The sequence below is a fragment of the Cucurbita maxima genome, unplaced genomic scaffold (assembly GCF_002738345.1).
Source record: "Cucurbita maxima cultivar Rimu unplaced genomic scaffold, Cmax_1.0 Cma_Scf00023, whole genome shotgun sequence".
Classification (NCBI taxonomy): Eukaryota; Viridiplantae; Streptophyta; class Magnoliopsida; order Cucurbitales; family Cucurbitaceae; genus Cucurbita; species Cucurbita maxima.
In genome coordinates this window covers 3,281,399-3,298,443 of record NW_019272039.1, presented here as the reverse complement: position 1 = coordinate 3,298,443, position 17,045 = coordinate 3,281,399, and the positions used below count along the sequence as shown (strand labels likewise).

Here is a 17,045-nt window from a genome sequence, read left to right as displayed (position 1 = left end):
CTTCAACTTTTCTTTTGTTTCATTCATCAATGGTTTTCAAGCAGAAATGTCACAAAACATAGACAAAACACAGAGAATCTTTTAGCACAAACAAAACAGGACAAGGACCATGCAAAAAGAATAATGTTTCTGCTGCCAAATCACAAGCTATTGCATGCCCTGTATTATTCATGCACCTTCTCTTCCATATTCCTTTCTCACTCCTCCTCCTCATCATTTGTTCTTATTCTCACTCCTCAAATGAACACTCATAATTATTTGAGTACTCAAAGAAATGTTCTTATCTAGTTTACTTGGGCTGCCTTAAAATTTAACCTTAAAAACAGTCATTTTAAGTTCTTTCAACTTTTTTTTCTTCACTTTTCCATTAATCTTTGATTAAAAAACCTTAAAGATGGATTAGTTTTCAACTTTCCACCAAACCCATGTGAGTGATATTAATTTTCAACCAATGAAAGGAACTTTAAGCCATGTCAGATACAACTAAAACTTATGGTTTGGCGTTGACCCATAAAGAGTTGCTGTTCGATCGGATAAGCTCTGGAGAAAAAGAGAAAAATGGCAACACCATCCAAGTTATACAGTTGCTGCTCTCTGTTAATGGCGTTTCTGTTTGCTTATTCCACAGCTGTTCAGTTTAACGATCCTGGTACTCCAAACCCTTTTCTTATTATCCTTCAATTAACAAACTGCCAAATGAAGATCCAAACTTTTCAATTTCTTAGGTTACTTCCTGTTGATGATGATCTGAAAACAAAAAAGCTCAATAAAAATTAGATTATCTTCATAAACTGGTTGAAATTGTGTTAGGAAAACGAACAGATCTAAATAGATAGCTATTCGACAGATTGGTATTTGTGGATTCCACTATATGGATGTGCTTGTGCTGTGAATCTTCTCAACTGGGATGTCTCCTTAGAAGGCGTGGCTTATGTTGCTAAGGCAACACTGGGACTTGGAATATGTTTGTGGGTGAAGGTGGTAGCAGAGGATTTTGTGCATGGAATTGCAGGGTTTCTCTCTCTAGATTTAAGTGAGAGAGTGGTAAGGGAGAAAACAGGAAGTGGGTTGGTTGTGTCTTCCATGGTTTTGCACCTGATAGCAGAATCATCATCATCAATCAGAACAAGAAAAGGGGAAAGAGTGTTTTCAAGATATGTCTCGCACGGTAAGGCTAGCTCGATCTATCAACCTACGATCGATCTTTTTCATTTTAGTCCTTGCACTTTTTATATCTGATTTTCGGGTCTGGAAATATGGTTGCAGGAATGGCATCATTGGTGGCATTTAGTTATGGACTTCCCATTTTCTTCTTCTTGGTTCAAATGGGCAAAATGAACTTCTGAATCATGTTGGACAAAATGTTACAAGAGAAACTTCAAAAGGAGGGAGAGAATGTTCTTCAGATCAATGTATTTTCCAATTTATAACGAAAAAACTTGATAAAAGTGATCTATTCTGATGAACAATTATATTGGATGATCTGCCACAGTCATGAATTACGATACACTTTAAAACAACCCATCACAGTAGCTAAAAAGAGAGAAGGAAAATATTTATTCCTCAAACTTCCTTAAACTTTGGTTGGTGAACAAAAAAGGCATTTACAATTTGCTAAACTAAGTTGATCCAGAAGTGAAAATAAGATAAACACGACGAAATTACAAACTAGAGAAGGTTAGAAGGCATCGGCCATTTTTCGTATCGGTAACAAGTTCCTACATACAGAAAATTTACCACTTTCCTCTGATTCCAACATTTCAGGCTGAGGGAGTTGCTTGCTTAGATGAGGCATAAGACTTTAAATAATCCACAAAATCTGCAAGGCATGCGCTTTCAGATTGGTCTCTTGCTCCTCTTACCAAAATATAAAGCTCCAGATCTTTTTCCCTCGAATGATAGGTTTACATGTTCTTCAAATGTTTTAATATAAGGTGGCCTCAGCAACTTGAAGATTCACAGCCATTTCCTCCAGGCGATTGCTCGCGTCGATAATTGAATGTCAGCTCTTCACCAGTAGCTATCTGCACAAATATGTGTACAAATCTTCGTATGAAGATCGTCTTTGAAATGTTTCCGGAATAAGATTCTTAACATAGATCGCAAGTTAAGGCTCACTAGGTAATAAAACGAAGGCGACGAGTAGAAAATCAATGAAAGATCCTAAACTTGGTTGGTATATGTATCCCAGAAGTTAAAACCAGTTGCAGAATAATTAGAAACTGAAATATACTCTGAAAGTCGTCATATACTATCAAAGCAAGCACTTACATCCCGGTTCGCATACAATCCAATGTGTGAACGCTGATATTCCATGCTTTCGACAAGGACTTGGTAAGCTACTAGATTTGGTGAGCAACTGCAAACAATGAAGATTTTCAATTGTAATAGAGTAGAGAAGTACGCCTCTTGACAATGCACAAGATAACATTAACTGACTACCAAAACTTCACGTTGAATGATAATACAAAACAATTCATAAATAATATAATTGTTAACAATACAATAAGTTATATGCTAATAGATAAATGAAGAACCTTAGCATAAAAAAAATTAAAGGTAAATAACACCAGTAGCCTGTTAGAAATTACGACCCTCTACAATGGTATGATATTTGTCCACTTTGAGCATAAGCTCTCATGGCTTTGCTTTTGGTTTCCCCAAAAGGCCTCGTACCAGTGGAGTTGTATTCCTTACTTATAAACCCATGATCAACCCCTTTAATTAGTCGACGTGGAACTCCTCTCCCAACAATCCTCAACAATCCTCCCCTCGAACAAAGTACACAATAGAGCCTCTCTTGAGGCCTATGGAACTCTCGAACAACCTCTCCTTAATCGAGGTTCGACTCCTTCTTTAGAGCCCTTGAACAAAGTACACCCTTTGTTCGACACTTTAGTCACTTTTGACTACACCTTCGAGATTCACAACTTCTTTGTTCGACATTTGAGGACTTTATTGACTTGACTAAATTAAGGGCATAGACTCTGATACCATGTTAAGAATCACGACTCTCCATAATGGTATGATATTGTCCTTTGAGCATAAGCTCTCGTGATTTTGCTTTTGGTTTTCCTAAAATGCTCCATAACCATGATCAACCCCTTAATTAGTCGATATGGGACTCCTCTCCTAACAATACTCAACATTGATCTTAAATTGGTCACAAAAGATTCAGAAATACAGACTAAAATTACTAAATGTCAGTACGAGTGGAACGACCACATGGACCATAAATCTCTGCTCACCTGTGATTTATGAATCTCGAAACATTTCCATAATTTGTGGCATCAATAATATATCTAGCCGATCCTTCAATTAATCTGCTAATGTCATTAATATGAGCATCCACATCCAAGAAATAGCCATTGCCTTCACAGTTATACCTAATGAAAGATACAATGGATCATATATAGAGACAAAAAACTGGTTTTAAAGAGAACTTCAAAAAATCATACAAACCTGTCACGTCTCCTGTTTGCTTCCTGCTCCTCCAGCACCTCCCCAATGTACTCACAAACAAACGTGCCACGCAGTATGGCTTCACCAGCCCTCACTGTCCATCCCTGTGTTGTTTTTACAACTTCATATAAGAAACTACTGAAAACACTAACTAGGAAACTAAAGGTTATATACAAGTTAGCAGGAAAGAAAGCACAAAAGGTGCATAAAGAAGAAATTGCCTTCGTCTCTGTCATGAAGACTTCGAGTTTCACATGAACTCCATTTTGCAACACTCTATTTGGACAGGTTCTACTACAGTTGCACCTTTCATTACACTCATAGACAAGGTAGCCTTCCTGCAGAAAGAAAAAACTCAATCTAAGAAGAATCACACATTAAAAGGTCAGAAAAAAGGATTAACGTTTTAAAAGTCAGACTATTAAGAACCAGACCATTATCTTCGTAATGGTCAAGAGAAGATGATACAACAACAGATGAATGAATAAAAATCCAAAGAGACTGCAAGTTTATTTAATGTCAACAAAGCACACTTAAGACACATTTATATTTCATATAAAGAAGAAAAGAACAAATTTGTCGTTGCCAAGCAACAAATAAACATGAGTATTTAAATTATCAAGTTAAAGTAAAATCGAAGTAAGAGGGGGAATAATTAATGAATAATATACAGAGCATGGCAGTAGATCAAGAAACGGGGCTGTGTTGGCTGGAAAATAGTGTAAGAGGGGGAATAATTAATGAATAATATACAGAGCATGGCAGTAGATCAAGAAACGGGGCTGTGTTGGCTGGAAAATAGTGTCACAAACCTCCAGAATAATACGACCGTTCTCATCATATGGGAACCTGCGACTCATGGGATTCCCATAAATGTCCTTTGGGTCTTCATAATCACTATCAAAGAGGTATACATGATCACATGTTTCAGACGAACAAAGTGAATGAGCACAGGCACAGCCGAACTGCAAACTCTGGGCAAAATGTCAAACATAAAAGTGACTTTACATTGTATACGTTGAAAATATAGAATCAAAATTAGGTTTATTCAGAAACGGTGCTCAGAAGTTATATATTATTAGTACTTTAATGCCCACCAAAGCCACAACAATAGCATTATCCTTGATGGCACAAACGAATAAAATATATGTCAGCCCTCTCAACTAAGGATGCATATGCAGATTGTATAAGGAAATCTATACCAACCCATTTGGTAGTAAAATCATAAGGACCTCCATGATAAACACTAGAAATAAGAACAGATGTGTCATGAACAATAACATAATAAGATAACTCACAATTAATCAACATAACTTTCATATTGAAGAAAAAGAAAGTGCGTTAAAATCAAGAAAGTATATCAGTTTAGCATTAGTCACGAGACAAAGTTATTCACATACACTACCTCCGTATCAATGGCAAGAGATTTATTGAGCAATGATTTCTTAATATAGGTAAAACTCTCCCAAGGCATGGAGTATCCAACTTCTTGACTATCCGAGTTAGCTAGAGATATGTGAGGTGAGTTCCTTAGACCTTCGTCAGCTACACAGACCACAGGAACAAATTCCTGGCCAAAGCTTATATCTTCACATAAAATGACGGCCGTTTCCTTAAGCTGCTGGCTAGAAAGATGAGAACCGATGGCATAACTGCATCCATGACCTTCCCATTTGCTACTCACTGGACCAGGAGTGTGTGCATTCTTGTGGCCTCCAAAACCATTTGGATGAGGCATCAAATTGGGATGCAAAAGAGGATCCTTAAGTGTCTCACAACCTTTAGGACAGACAAATCCCTTGATATACCAGTTAACTTTTTCCCTGCATAATTCAGCTGCCTTGAGATAAAAATATTCAGGTAATACTCCAAACTTCTGTTCCAGAAGAACTTTAAAATTGACCTTGCAACAGGCAGAGTGAGCAATAGACAAAATGTCAACATTGGTAGGAAATAATTTTATTTTCTGAATCTCGGAAACCAATGCCTTCGAAACAGTTGAACCTTGGGTCAATTTACGAGAACTTGCTAAGTGGGACTCATGAGGTTGAAGGTTTATGCTTCCTGTGCTTAGTAACTTTGAAGTTTGAATATGTTTTTTCATGCTAGCTTTTGTTCTGTTTCTGATCCGGTTTGACGCACCCGCTAAAGTCTTCTTAAATCTAGGATGACCAAGTTTCCCAGATTTTAATTTATAAGCATAATAATGAAATCCCCTCTTTGCAGTTCGGGAGTTAGCTAAACCTGGACCCATGTGCGCAGCTTGATGGTGGCGACCAAGATCAGGCAGTAAATCAAACTTCAAACCGCAGAACCTACAATTAAACTTTCGTAAACCACCTACATTCTTGTTATCATTCGACTTAGAAACTATATTGCACTCCTTGGGTTTGACTGGGGAATCCTCACCAGACGAAAAATTATGCTGCCTAGTAGAATTTGACAATCTAAAATCAATGGGATGTACAGCAACTACATGTAACCATAATTGTTCCGTATTCCCAAAATGGCTGCCACAAGGAATACACTGCAGAAGCATGCATTGCTCAACAAATGGTGCATGGTGTCTCTCCTGCACATGAGTTTCTAAAACTTTCTTATTGGTGAACGAATCAAGGCAGATGGCACAAGCATAACCTCTGAACAGCCACTGCGCTTCCTTTTTATGACCATCCATGAAGTGAGTACTGAGTGCTTGATCATCAAGAAATTCTTCAGAGCAAATTTTGCATCTGATACTCGAACCATCATTGCAATTACCTGAAGTTAATAATGGCCCTGCAGTTGGCACTTCCATCGAAGGTGAGGAAAGTTGTGCTCCTTCAGCATCGAACCCCCATAACCTTTTTAATCTTTCCTTTTCATGACAAACCAATTTCATAAACTGTTCCCCAACTCCCAAGTTTTTAGAAGCTTCAGAAAGTGCCCACTGAAATTGAACCTCCATAGGAACTGGATTCCTCAGTGATAAAATACTTTTAAAAAGCCTGTAAAATAGCTCACAGGCTTGATGCAAATTTATCTTTTGCTCTTCTGAGTTACAGTCTCTTAAAAGATCCATGAATACTTCCTTCGATATTACTCTACTCTTACCATTTCTTGCACGTTTAAGCCAGCTAGGAAGGTGTTTTTCACAATATAGAGAATGACGTTTTGGGCTTTCTAAACATGGATTGCTGTCAATATGTTCGGAAGAACCAATACAGTGTCGAACTTCTGAGGCAATAGAATCTTTTCCATGATGCTCAAGTTTGTCAGATGAGCTATTTCCATTATTGGTCACATCACCCTCGTCCACTCCAAGGGGATTTCCAGCATCTCTGTCAAACTTTATTTCCTTATTACGGGTGTCTTCTACTCTATAAATATCCTGTTGCTTCTCAATAAGCTTATTTTCATAGGAAGTTGACTCCATGTTCGTTTCACTCCTTGGTCTGTGCTTCTTACAGAATGAGGAGCCAAATAGAGATCGATGCTTGCACCTACTTCCAAGAACAGTAGTACCTTGGCACATTGGTGATTCAACAGAACGAGTCTGTTCTTTCTTATCATTGTTGCCAGTGAAACGAGAGGATAAATGCACACAACAGTAAACATCACCCTCATTGGCCCATCTAACACACTGCCTTCCCTTGGATTCAATAAAAGCTATGCATTGACGGTTCTTATTACCATAATGTAAGAGTTTTTCTGTAGCTGTTTCAGTATGAGGTTTCAGTTCCACATCCTTGCAAGAGGCTAGATCCAAACTTCCAGTTTGAGCTACAATCCCAGCCAACCTACCAGGTACAATACTGAGTGGGCCTGCTGATGTAACAATCTCCCTTACCTCTACTTTGTGAGATTCAGATCCTAATTTAGCATTTAAACTAGTCTGGTTATTGAAAAAACCAGAATCATTATCAGGAGCCATAGCTTCATCTGAGCACTTTGATTCCATCAATGAAGCCTGAGTCTCTGCACGACGAATTTCAAGCTTGGGCCTCTTCCTGCTGACTTCGAGAGCTGTAGCTAAGAAAGCTTCAACAGTCTGCTGCTCCTTGTCTCTGCTAATGGGAAGAGTGGGATATATTGAAAACCATTTTGTAACCTCATGCTTCCAGGTTTTCCACACAGAACTAAAAGTAGGCTGCACTGGCGCATCACAGTGGGATTTCACTTTGTCCCACAAAATAGCATCAGCCAATTCCTATAAAAGGCAAGAGAAAACTAGATCACTGAACCTTTGATATAGCATTAGCTTTTGGCCATCAGTACTGGATAACAAAAGCTTATTTCTCAATACCACTTTTCTTTATTTCCTAATAAGAAGAAAGAACTTAAGCAGTTGATGCTGTCTCTACATAATTAGAAATAATCAGAAAGTTACCACGAATGAATTATTAAATTTTTTTTAAAAAAAAGAGAGAGAGAGAGAGAGAGAGAGAAAAGAAAAGGAGGTTCCAAAGAGCTATTAAGCTGCTGCACAGGGGGTAAATTTTGACTGTTAGTTGAAGTTTTAAGTTTTTTCTTTCTAGTTTTTGGCTCTGCTACGAGGCAAGTCTTAAATTTCTTTCTTTTTGGGGGGATAGAAACAATTCTTGTGATTATTTGTATGGTGTGCTAAATATAGTATATAAATTTGTGGAAGTTCAGCTATAACATTCGATTTTTTTTTTTTTTTAACAAGAAACAAAACTTTTAGTTGAAAAGATAAAAAGAGACTGATGCCCAAAAGATACCAACTCCATGAAGCTTTTCTTTAAAAAAAATATTGTAAATTCTTTCTTTAACAAGGTACGATCTTGTTAGATACATTTTATCTTGTATTCTTTAGATGATGAAAAGAAAATATGCTAAATGATAGTGATGAATATTGATTGCCTCAAAGGGGGTACAATGTGTGGTTGTACGTAATCTTTTAGGCTTTGCTGATATTGGTAGCATATGAATATTGTTGAGATTTAATGTATAATTAATTGATATATATATATATATATATGAATGCATAATTAATATGAAAATCATTGACATACGTAATTTAGTTAAAGATAATTGATAAATGAATGTATAATCAATATGAATATCTATGATGTACAAATTATTTGAGAGGCAAATGAGAATCAATATCAATGTTGTTCTACCAGTGTTAGAAATTACAGAGAAGGCAGTGAAGGTTCTTTTTGAAGATTGATTAGTAGAACTTCAATTGTCTGATTGTAAGTCCAATTTGAAAAATCAAGATTGAATTTGAAGAGTAGTTGTGTGTGATTTGGGGAATTTCAACTTTTAGATTTTCAGTTTTAGGGTGGTTGTGTAATCTAAAGTTAAACGGTTAAAATACTATAGTTTTTATTTTATTGTTTTATGTGCAGGAGATTTTTGAAAGAAGTGAGATTAGGAGTAATATTGATTACCGTGGTAACTAACGAGGGTATGAACGGAAATTTCTCATTTCTCAGGGGGAAAAGGTTTGGACAGAGATTGGAAAGCAACTCAAAGAAGTTTAAACAAATTAACGTAACACACAAGGGAAACTGCAATGGCAATCACTACACATAATAGTTGAAAACTCTCATGATTGAGAAGGGTGGCCACCTACCAGAACATCAAACTTTTACAAGTTTTTCAACTACCGAAACAAATGTTATAAGGTTGGAAAGTTGGTTAAAATGCCCATAACCTAGTCCAAGACACTCGTGAATATTTTTCTAAGAAAATTGATAGCAAAAGAATATGTGATTTAAGTGTAATAAATTGAGAATAAAACATTTAATAAAGCATCCACCAGCTGTTTCTTGGAGAACTTTTTTTTTTTTTAAAGAATGTGCTTCAAACTTGTAGCCAAATATGACTGCTATATGAAGTTTGTGACCATTTAAAAGCAAATTTGTTAGGGTTCAAGAATGTGTGGGTTACAAAGATAAATGTCCTAAAACTACAACTCATACTCATTTGGGCTTGGTAACAGTTGTCAAAATTTGACATTTCTCTTTTTCCTAATCTATTTGTTACTGATTTAAGGCAATTGGACAGTGGAAAAATAAACGTGATACAGGTTACAATCATCTAAAAGCGGCTCAAGAATGAGGCGGGACCATGGACTCCAAATAATTAGCCCAGAATCTACAATCTATGCATTTGGGTTGCAAACAAGTTGTCAAGGTTTGGAATTTCCTTTTTCCTAATCTATCCGTTACTTGTAGCAAAGGCAACTTGCTGTTTGTTTGGCAGGAACATAAAAGCAATATCTGATATCATGGAAACCAACAACTGCATTCCTTTGTGGATGATGGATGGTTAGAAGTTATGAGGTAGGCCAGACAACTTCAAACGTCAAAGATGTTAAATCCGTGGTTCAGCTAAACCAAGAATGGTTAATACTAATCTCAGCATTGGAGCTTGGGAAGGAGCTTACAATCTCATTTTGATTTGATTTTAAACATTAATGTTTTTCATGAAGGTAAAGGTGTCCTTGCTTCAATATTTGGAGAAAAATGATCATTGAGGATGAGAAAACACCATGTTTCCCGACCACTTCCTATATAGACACCTATTAGCAAGTAGCAACCAATGAAGGAGGGTAGAGACCGGCAGCCCTCAAATTAGTAGGTAAATGAAGGAAAGAGAAAAGCACCTCTGCCATTACACTTCCAGCATTACAAGAAGACATAAGAGAGATACTTGACCAAGTAACTGTTCTAGGGATGCCCAACAAGTCGTGACTAGCATGGAAAAGTTGTGCAGAATTTAAGAATTGAGGCTCCATGCACTAAGCTACGTGCACCGTTCTTGCAGTGTAGGCACAGTGTCACGGCCATGCTCGTCCAGGGCGTGTTGCCCATGGCCGCATGCCCATGGCAAGCCAAACCCTTGTCATGTCTTTTCATTCTAGTGTTTTTACTTTTGTAGTTCTAGGGCATATGACGCCTCAAAAATATCATGTCTAGGCCTGCCAGACATGAAATGCCTCAGGATGTACTATAGGGGGATATGACTAGTTGTCAACTTCTCCCTACCCAAGGTTATATATGCTAAGCCATTGCTATCTCTCTCTTGCTTGCTTATATAACGTCTCTTTCAAAAATCTCTCTTTCTAAAATCTCTCTCTACCCTTGTTTTCTAAAACCTTCTTTTAAAACCGAGGCTAGAGGCTCGATCATACGTCGCTTGGCCGTAGGCGACGCAAGAACAAATTGGCTTAGCTCACTTGTCGTTGGAAAGTGAGTGCCGCACAATCGCTAGTCCGCTGCCTTTAAAAGTGCGATTGTGCACACAGCACCATGGGCTGGCAGTGTGCATGGAGATGCACACATGCAAAGGTGCAGCTCAAACCATGAAGCAGAAGGTAACATGCAAGCAAGATAATGTTGAACACAAAGGCGAGCAGCAAACAGCAAGCATGTGATGGGCAAATGAACTGGCAAATCTGTGAGATATGAAATTTAAGTTGAACCTACGAATCGTTTAAATGGATAAAACAAGTGAGGGAAATCTTTGAAGCCAAATCTAAGGATATCTTGTCCAAGGTGGAGATAAGGTAGTTGTGTGGATCAAGGAAGGTGTCAACAAAAAAGATTCATTTGTAATGAACTCCCAATGAATCTAGGACATTTGAACGAGCATGCGGTTGTAAAGAATCAAGGATAATCCAAATCATGAAGAATACGCAAGAACATGGATTCTTGAGGGCCAAAGCCAAGAGATAGGGAACCCATATTAAGGAAATTAGATTTAAATTCCAAACCCTAAATGGACAGAGTCTCTTGATGTTAAGAACTTATCAAACTTTAAGGTAGTTAATTTAAACTAGTCTAAGGGTGAAGTTTCCATTTAAAGAGATCCAAACCATTTTGTAGGCAAGGAAGAAAGTGAGTACTAACGAGAAAGAACTTTTTCCAAAAGTTTACAAGGAGGCTTGTTCCTTTGATAATTTTAAAAAAGGATGTAAAATGTTTCTGTAAAGTGTCTTGTACAGATAAAGAAAAAATGCATAGGGTGAGCTCTCTCTTCGTCGTTTTTATTCTATGTCCATCCCACTTAGGTTACACTATTTCATTATTTTCTCTTTCATCAAGTGAAACAAAAACTGGATGTTCTTTCTTTCCCTCAAGGGAGAAAAGAACAGGAAGGAAAAGACATGCTCTCCTATCAAAATAAAAAGGACATGCTCTCCAACCACTATAGATTTGCTACCCTCCTATCCAATAGGAGAAGCCTTCGTAACTATCCTAATGTGGTCTTCCTATTTTTCAGTAATTTCATACCATCAATGAAATTATTTCTCATCTAAAAAAAAAAAAAGGGACAGGTTCGTCACTGAAAATTTCCCCCCTTTCTACCACTTCATTTTTCCCCTCATCCTCCATCAAAACATGTGCTGAGACAGGCAGAGATATGGGGAAAAAAGAACAAGGTTGGTTCATCACTGAAAATTTCCCCCCTTTCTACCACTTCATTTTTCCCCTCATTCTCCATCAAAACATGTGCGAGACAGGCAGAGATATGGGGAAAAAAGAACAAGGTACTCGGGTAAGGCATTACCTCCTTGAGCATTTCAATAACTTCTGCAGTTTGAGCATTTTGACATCGCTGTACCCAAGAATGCAAAGAATTTTGAAGCCAATCTGGATTTACGAAGCATNGCAGGATCATCTGCAAAGGGGCAAACATTAGTTTATCACCATCCTTAGTTGAGAGCTAGGAGTTGAACCGTAGAGTACAAACATTGTGAAAAGAAGGCACAGGAAATTGTGCAATTGGGCCAGGAAAAAAAAAAAAAAAAAAAGAACCTAGAATAAACATGAGATGACACACAGAAAATTGTGGAATTGAGCCAGAAAAAAGCCTAGAATCATAATTCAAATGTAAGAATCCTTTCGGAATCTAATCCATTTTCATTTTCATATTTTTTAATACAAATATGTTATAGATATATTGAGTTTACGTTTGAGAATTATTTGAAAAATAGTAATACAGTTGTGTCAATTTTATAAAACATTCTTCTCATGTTTTCAAAATTATGCATCACAAAGTGAGGTTTTCTGAAAAATGAAGCTTCATGTTTAAAACACAGACAAAACCTAGAATAAACATAGACCTTTCTATTTATTTTGGTAATGGAAAAAAAAAATCAATTTTATAGTTTTAAAACATTGGATCCTACCAAACAAACACCCTTTTTATGTTTCCAAAATTCAACACCCAATTTTCCAGTTTTTAATTTATGCTACTAAATGCATTTTCAAATTCAAGGAAAAACAATAAATAAAAGTTTTTTTTCCCCCTATTGTAGCTTTCAAAAGTACATACATACTATCAAAAAAAATGTTATAAATCAAGAACTATAATGGACCTAAATGTCCAACATGCATTGCAAAGGTCATGTATGCCTGAGTCATAAATGTTGTGCAAAATAAGAAGCATGCCTTTTCAGATTCAAACCAAATGTGTGAATGAGGCCCAAAACAGAAAACCCCAACCAATTGAAACAAAATCATTTCATTTTAAACCAGTTTGTACAAAAAGAAAAAAATTATGCAGTTTGCACATATGGCAAATTGAATAGCCCTGATTGATTTTCGATCTAAAAAAAAAACAAATCAAAGAGAACTATAAGCATTCTAATTATTTTTCCATGTCATTGCTAACACTTGTCAGCCACATCAAATTATCAAATGGAAATATATGGCTCTCCTAGTCTCCTTGATCTTTCCTGGAAATAATCTATGCTAGCCTTTAGTATTTGTATCATAATAAATGGATGCCACAAAAAAAGGTATTTAAGGGCCAGATATAGTGGTGCATCTAAATCAGATACAATTGAAAAAGCACTTGGTATAAACTCCAGATCACCAAAAACATGAAATAAGAATCCACGAAAACAAAATAAAATTTTTGTTATTTCAATCTCATATACCATCAAGAAGAATAGAAGTTTACATTCTGCAGCTTCAGAAGCATTCTACCAAGATCAGAATAGCCATTACAGCGTGAAGCTTCCATGGCAAATTCCTTCCAATTCATTACATCACGTGCGCTCTCAATCAGAGCCTGCATCCATTAAATTGATCACGTCTTAAAAATTAATAAAGCAGGATAATAACAACTCATTACAATGATAAACAGACTACAGAAGTGTGGACCATTTACAAACCTCGAGGTGAAATTGGTCCATGATATTCAGCATACCAACAGCAAGTTTTTTCATTATAAATCTCCTTGCAACTTTTATATCTTCAACCAATTTTAAACCAGCTTTGTGACTCTTGTATGCAATAGGCTGAGGAAATTCTTCAATAGAACGAACAAGCAATGCATCTGCCCACGAATAGTTCCTTGTGTGTGGAAAAAAAACCACAAAATACTTCTTCCTGTCATGTGTGGGCTTGGCTTTTAAAGTAGATAATGGCCAGTCAGCCCTTGCACATCTAATTCCAGCCTGCCACTTCCCTCGCCACTATACTTGGAAAAAATTTCAAAGTGAAAATAAACTCAAACCATAATACATTAGTTGATACAATACAACAGAAGGCCTTTTAATGAACAGAACAAAACAGACGAAAGTACTGATATTTTCAATATAATTGTATTGGCGACATTAACCCACAGTGAACAGGAATGAAGGATCAAACCCAATGAGATAATCTATAAAGTGAAGAAATCTCTATTTTCTTAGAGCAAGAAAATTGTAACAGTCCAAGCCTATCGCTAGTAAATATTGTCCGCTTTGGCTCGTTACGTATCGCTATCAGCCTCACAGTTTTAAAACGCGTTTACTAGGGAGAGGTTTCCACACTCTTATAAAGAATGCTTCGTTTCCCTCTCCAACGGATGTGGGATCTCAACATCTACTCCCCTTGGGGGCCCAGCGTCCTTGCAAGCACACCGCCCAGTGTCTGGCTCTAACACTATTTGTAACAGGTCAAGCCCATCGCTAGCAGATATTGTCTGCTTTGGCTCGTTACGTATCACTGTCAGTCTCACGGTTTTAAAACGCATTTACTAGGGAGAGGTTTCCACACCCTTATAAGGAATGTTTCATTCCCCTCTCCACCGATGTGGGATCTCACAAAAATAGTGAATATATTTGAGTAACTATTCTTTAAAAATTGTTTTCTGGTTTCAGTTAAGTTTGTAAAAACAAATGACCTATTTTTTAAACAACTGAAGTTAACCTGTTGTCCTCCCTCCCAAAATCAAGCTTGTAAAATGTGATATAGAGTATAGATCCTTTCCCTCACCTCTCATTACAGTCCTATGTCCTTTACATTGATGAAAAAATGTGACAAGCCAGTAGTATTATTAAATCAAAAATGGGCTCCCGCTTCTAAGTCCAATGACAGCGTGACTTAACCTAACTCACTCAGGAATTCCACCAACTCCAACAATGTATTTTATCCTATGCCTCTTTAGGCTCCTCATAACCAGTTGTAGTTATTTGTTCCATGAATTCCTTTCTAGAAAATAATACAGGAGCACCCTGGAAATCATCAGAATAAGCATTCAAAAAAATCCAATCAGACGACCAATCAGCGCCAACGGTCTGATAGATTTAAAAAGATCAAGAGAATACATCATAATGCATCAAAACACAAAGGGTGAGCAGGACAGGAAGACTTTAAAATCTGTAGCTGCAAAAATTTCTAGAGCCTAGAGGTCAATTGAACATGTCGACCACAGACAGGAAGGTGGTCCCTCTTATTCCAAGTCCATCCGTACTAATCCAAGATACTCGAACGGCAGTCAGGAACTAGCTCTTACTTAAACTTCCAAAGAAGCCTATGACTAGCAATCATCATTATGTAAGCATGTAATACTGATTAAAATTATATTTGATGTCAAGACTCATGCAAGAACCAAGAAAATTGAAGTAATTAGAGTACATATGACAGAATTATAATGACTATACTATTTGGACAGCAGAGCACAGAGGACAACTGCAGGAACACTATTAAGTTTGCTGAATTAACAACTCAAGAATGAAAATTAAAAAATTGGGACTAAGCATACATGCATACTGGATAACCCCCCAAAAAAAACATACATACAAAAAGAGATTAGAAGTAAAGGAAGAAATTGAGAACTTGGATATTAGGGTAGGCAGATACCTTCACCCAAAGCGCCACAGATTCATCCCCTTCCAACCACATTGGCTCTGGCCCCGAAACAGACAACTCCTCAGCTTTGCTGCTGCTAGGCAATTCATCGTCAATGGTATCCACAACTATACGAGAGTTTTCAGATGCTAAACACGATTCCGTGGAGTAATTATCGGTGTTGGCATCATCAAATTCGGAGTCGGGGGAACCAGAAGATGCTTTTTGGGCATCCATCTGATAGTTAGAATATGAATCCGAACTAGAGTGACCAGAAGCAGGCAAATATTGAGGAACCCCTTGAACATCACATTTGCTGTTAATTTGTGCGGCCTCAACATTCACCGATGAGTCATTGAGTCCACCATTTGCCATCCCCGCTGGTTGTTGTTGAGGATCGACGCAGTTGTTTGATTGTCCGTCATGAAACGAAGCAGTTCCAGAAATCTGAGCAGAATCAGAGTCATCCCTAACATGCTGAACATCGGACAAAGGAACCACTTCCATTATCGTAACTTAAAACTCCTAATTACAATTATCTTTACTCCTTTTTGTTCATTTCTCCCCAAATACAACTCATTTCAATAACTCAATTTTCTCAACAACATAATATCTGTAATTTCTAATTTCCTCTTTTACCCCTCCTTTCTTTCTTTAAAATATTCCTTTCCAATTTTAACTATAAAAAAATTAATAATTCTTTTATAAAAATAATCAGGTTAATAATTCCTTCACTTTAATTTAAATTTTACATTTCATACTTTTGTTTATTTAGTTATTTATTTATTTATTTATTTAATTAAAAAAAAAAAAAAAAACAGGTTCTTCCTGAATTTCATGACAATTAAGAAAACAATTCAACTAAATCTCCTCCGTCTAATACCCTAAATTACAAATTTCGTTTTTTTTTACATAGTTCAAGCTCGCTACTAATAGATATTGTCTTACATAGCTTTACGATTTGAAAAGGCATATGTTGGGAGAAGTCTCCATACCGTTTCTTCTCCAACCGACATGGGATCTCACAAATAATGTAACCGTTCATTGTTTAAGCAAGACAATCAAAACTGAAAACTAAGAGAAAAAAAATGGTTGACAACAATTGGAGAGTGAATCGAATCCTCTAATACAAATGCTCGATAAATACAAATATAATAATAATAATAATAGTGGGAAAGAGTCAATTTTGGTAATGGTTAGTCACTTGTTGACTAAGAATATGCATAATTTAGATGAATACAACATAAAATGCATGATAAACTTGATACTTATTAATGGTATTGAGGACTCCATGTCAAAATGGCATAGTTTACCTACCAAAAAAACACGAGTTGGGATAAAAGAAACATAGAAGTATGTTAACACGAACTACACGACTCAGTTAGCATACACTTCTTTTACTTTTTATGTTTTTTGTATTTACCTAAAACGTATTTAAAAATAATTAGTAAATAAATAACCCACCTTAGATCCAGCTAACACTCAACAATAAAATTCAATGTGCAT

General features: G+C 36.6%; 2 protein-coding genes across 2 annotated transcripts; one reads left to right on the top strand and one right to left on the bottom strand.

Annotated features, from left to right (window-relative positions):
• The first annotated feature begins 441 nt into the window (after nt 1-441).
• Nucleotides 442-1,502, top strand: LOC111497019. The gene is made up of 3 exons (XM_023147628.1): nt 442-649; nt 848-1,168; nt 1,267-1,502. The coding sequence occupies exons 1-3, from the start codon at nt 559-561 to the stop codon at nt 1,344-1,346; spliced, it is 492 nt and encodes a 163-aa protein (XP_023003396.1). The 5' UTR covers nt 442-558; the 3' UTR covers nt 1,347-1,502.
• Nucleotides 1,503-1,534: 32 nt separating this feature from the next.
• LOC111497014 (histone-lysine N-methyltransferase SUVR5) lies at nt 1,535-16,109 on the bottom strand. Its single transcript, XM_023147621.1, has 11 exons — nt 15,552-16,109; nt 13,598-13,900; nt 13,384-13,494; nt 11,986-12,096; nt 4,868-7,651; nt 4,275-4,436; nt 3,684-3,800; nt 3,463-3,566; nt 3,249-3,386; nt 2,272-2,359; nt 1,535-2,024 (listed from the first exon to the last, which is right to left on the bottom strand). Exons 1-11 carry the CDS (start codon nt 16,044-16,046, stop codon nt 1,941-1,943), a joined length of 4,497 nt encoding a protein of 1,498 aa, XP_023003389.1. The 5' UTR covers nt 16,047-16,109; the 3' UTR covers nt 1,535-1,940.
• Nucleotides 16,110-17,045: the final 936 nt, after the last annotated feature.

What these genes read in the sequence shown, in the direction of transcription:
- LOC111497019 (XM_023147628.1), top strand. Translation starts at nt 559, where the DNA reads ATGGCAACACCATCCAAGTTATACAGTTGCTGCTCTCTGTTAATGGCG. An exon ending in TGTTCAGTTTAACGATCCTG is followed by an intron (nt 650 to 847) that starts GTACTCCAAACC and finishes GCTATTCGACAG; the next exon opens with ATTGGTATTTGTGGATTCCA. An exon ending in TTCAAGATATGTCTCGCACG is followed by an intron (nt 1,169 to 1,266) that starts GTAAGGCTAGCT and finishes ATATGGTTGCAG; the next exon opens with GAATGGCATCATTGGTGGCA.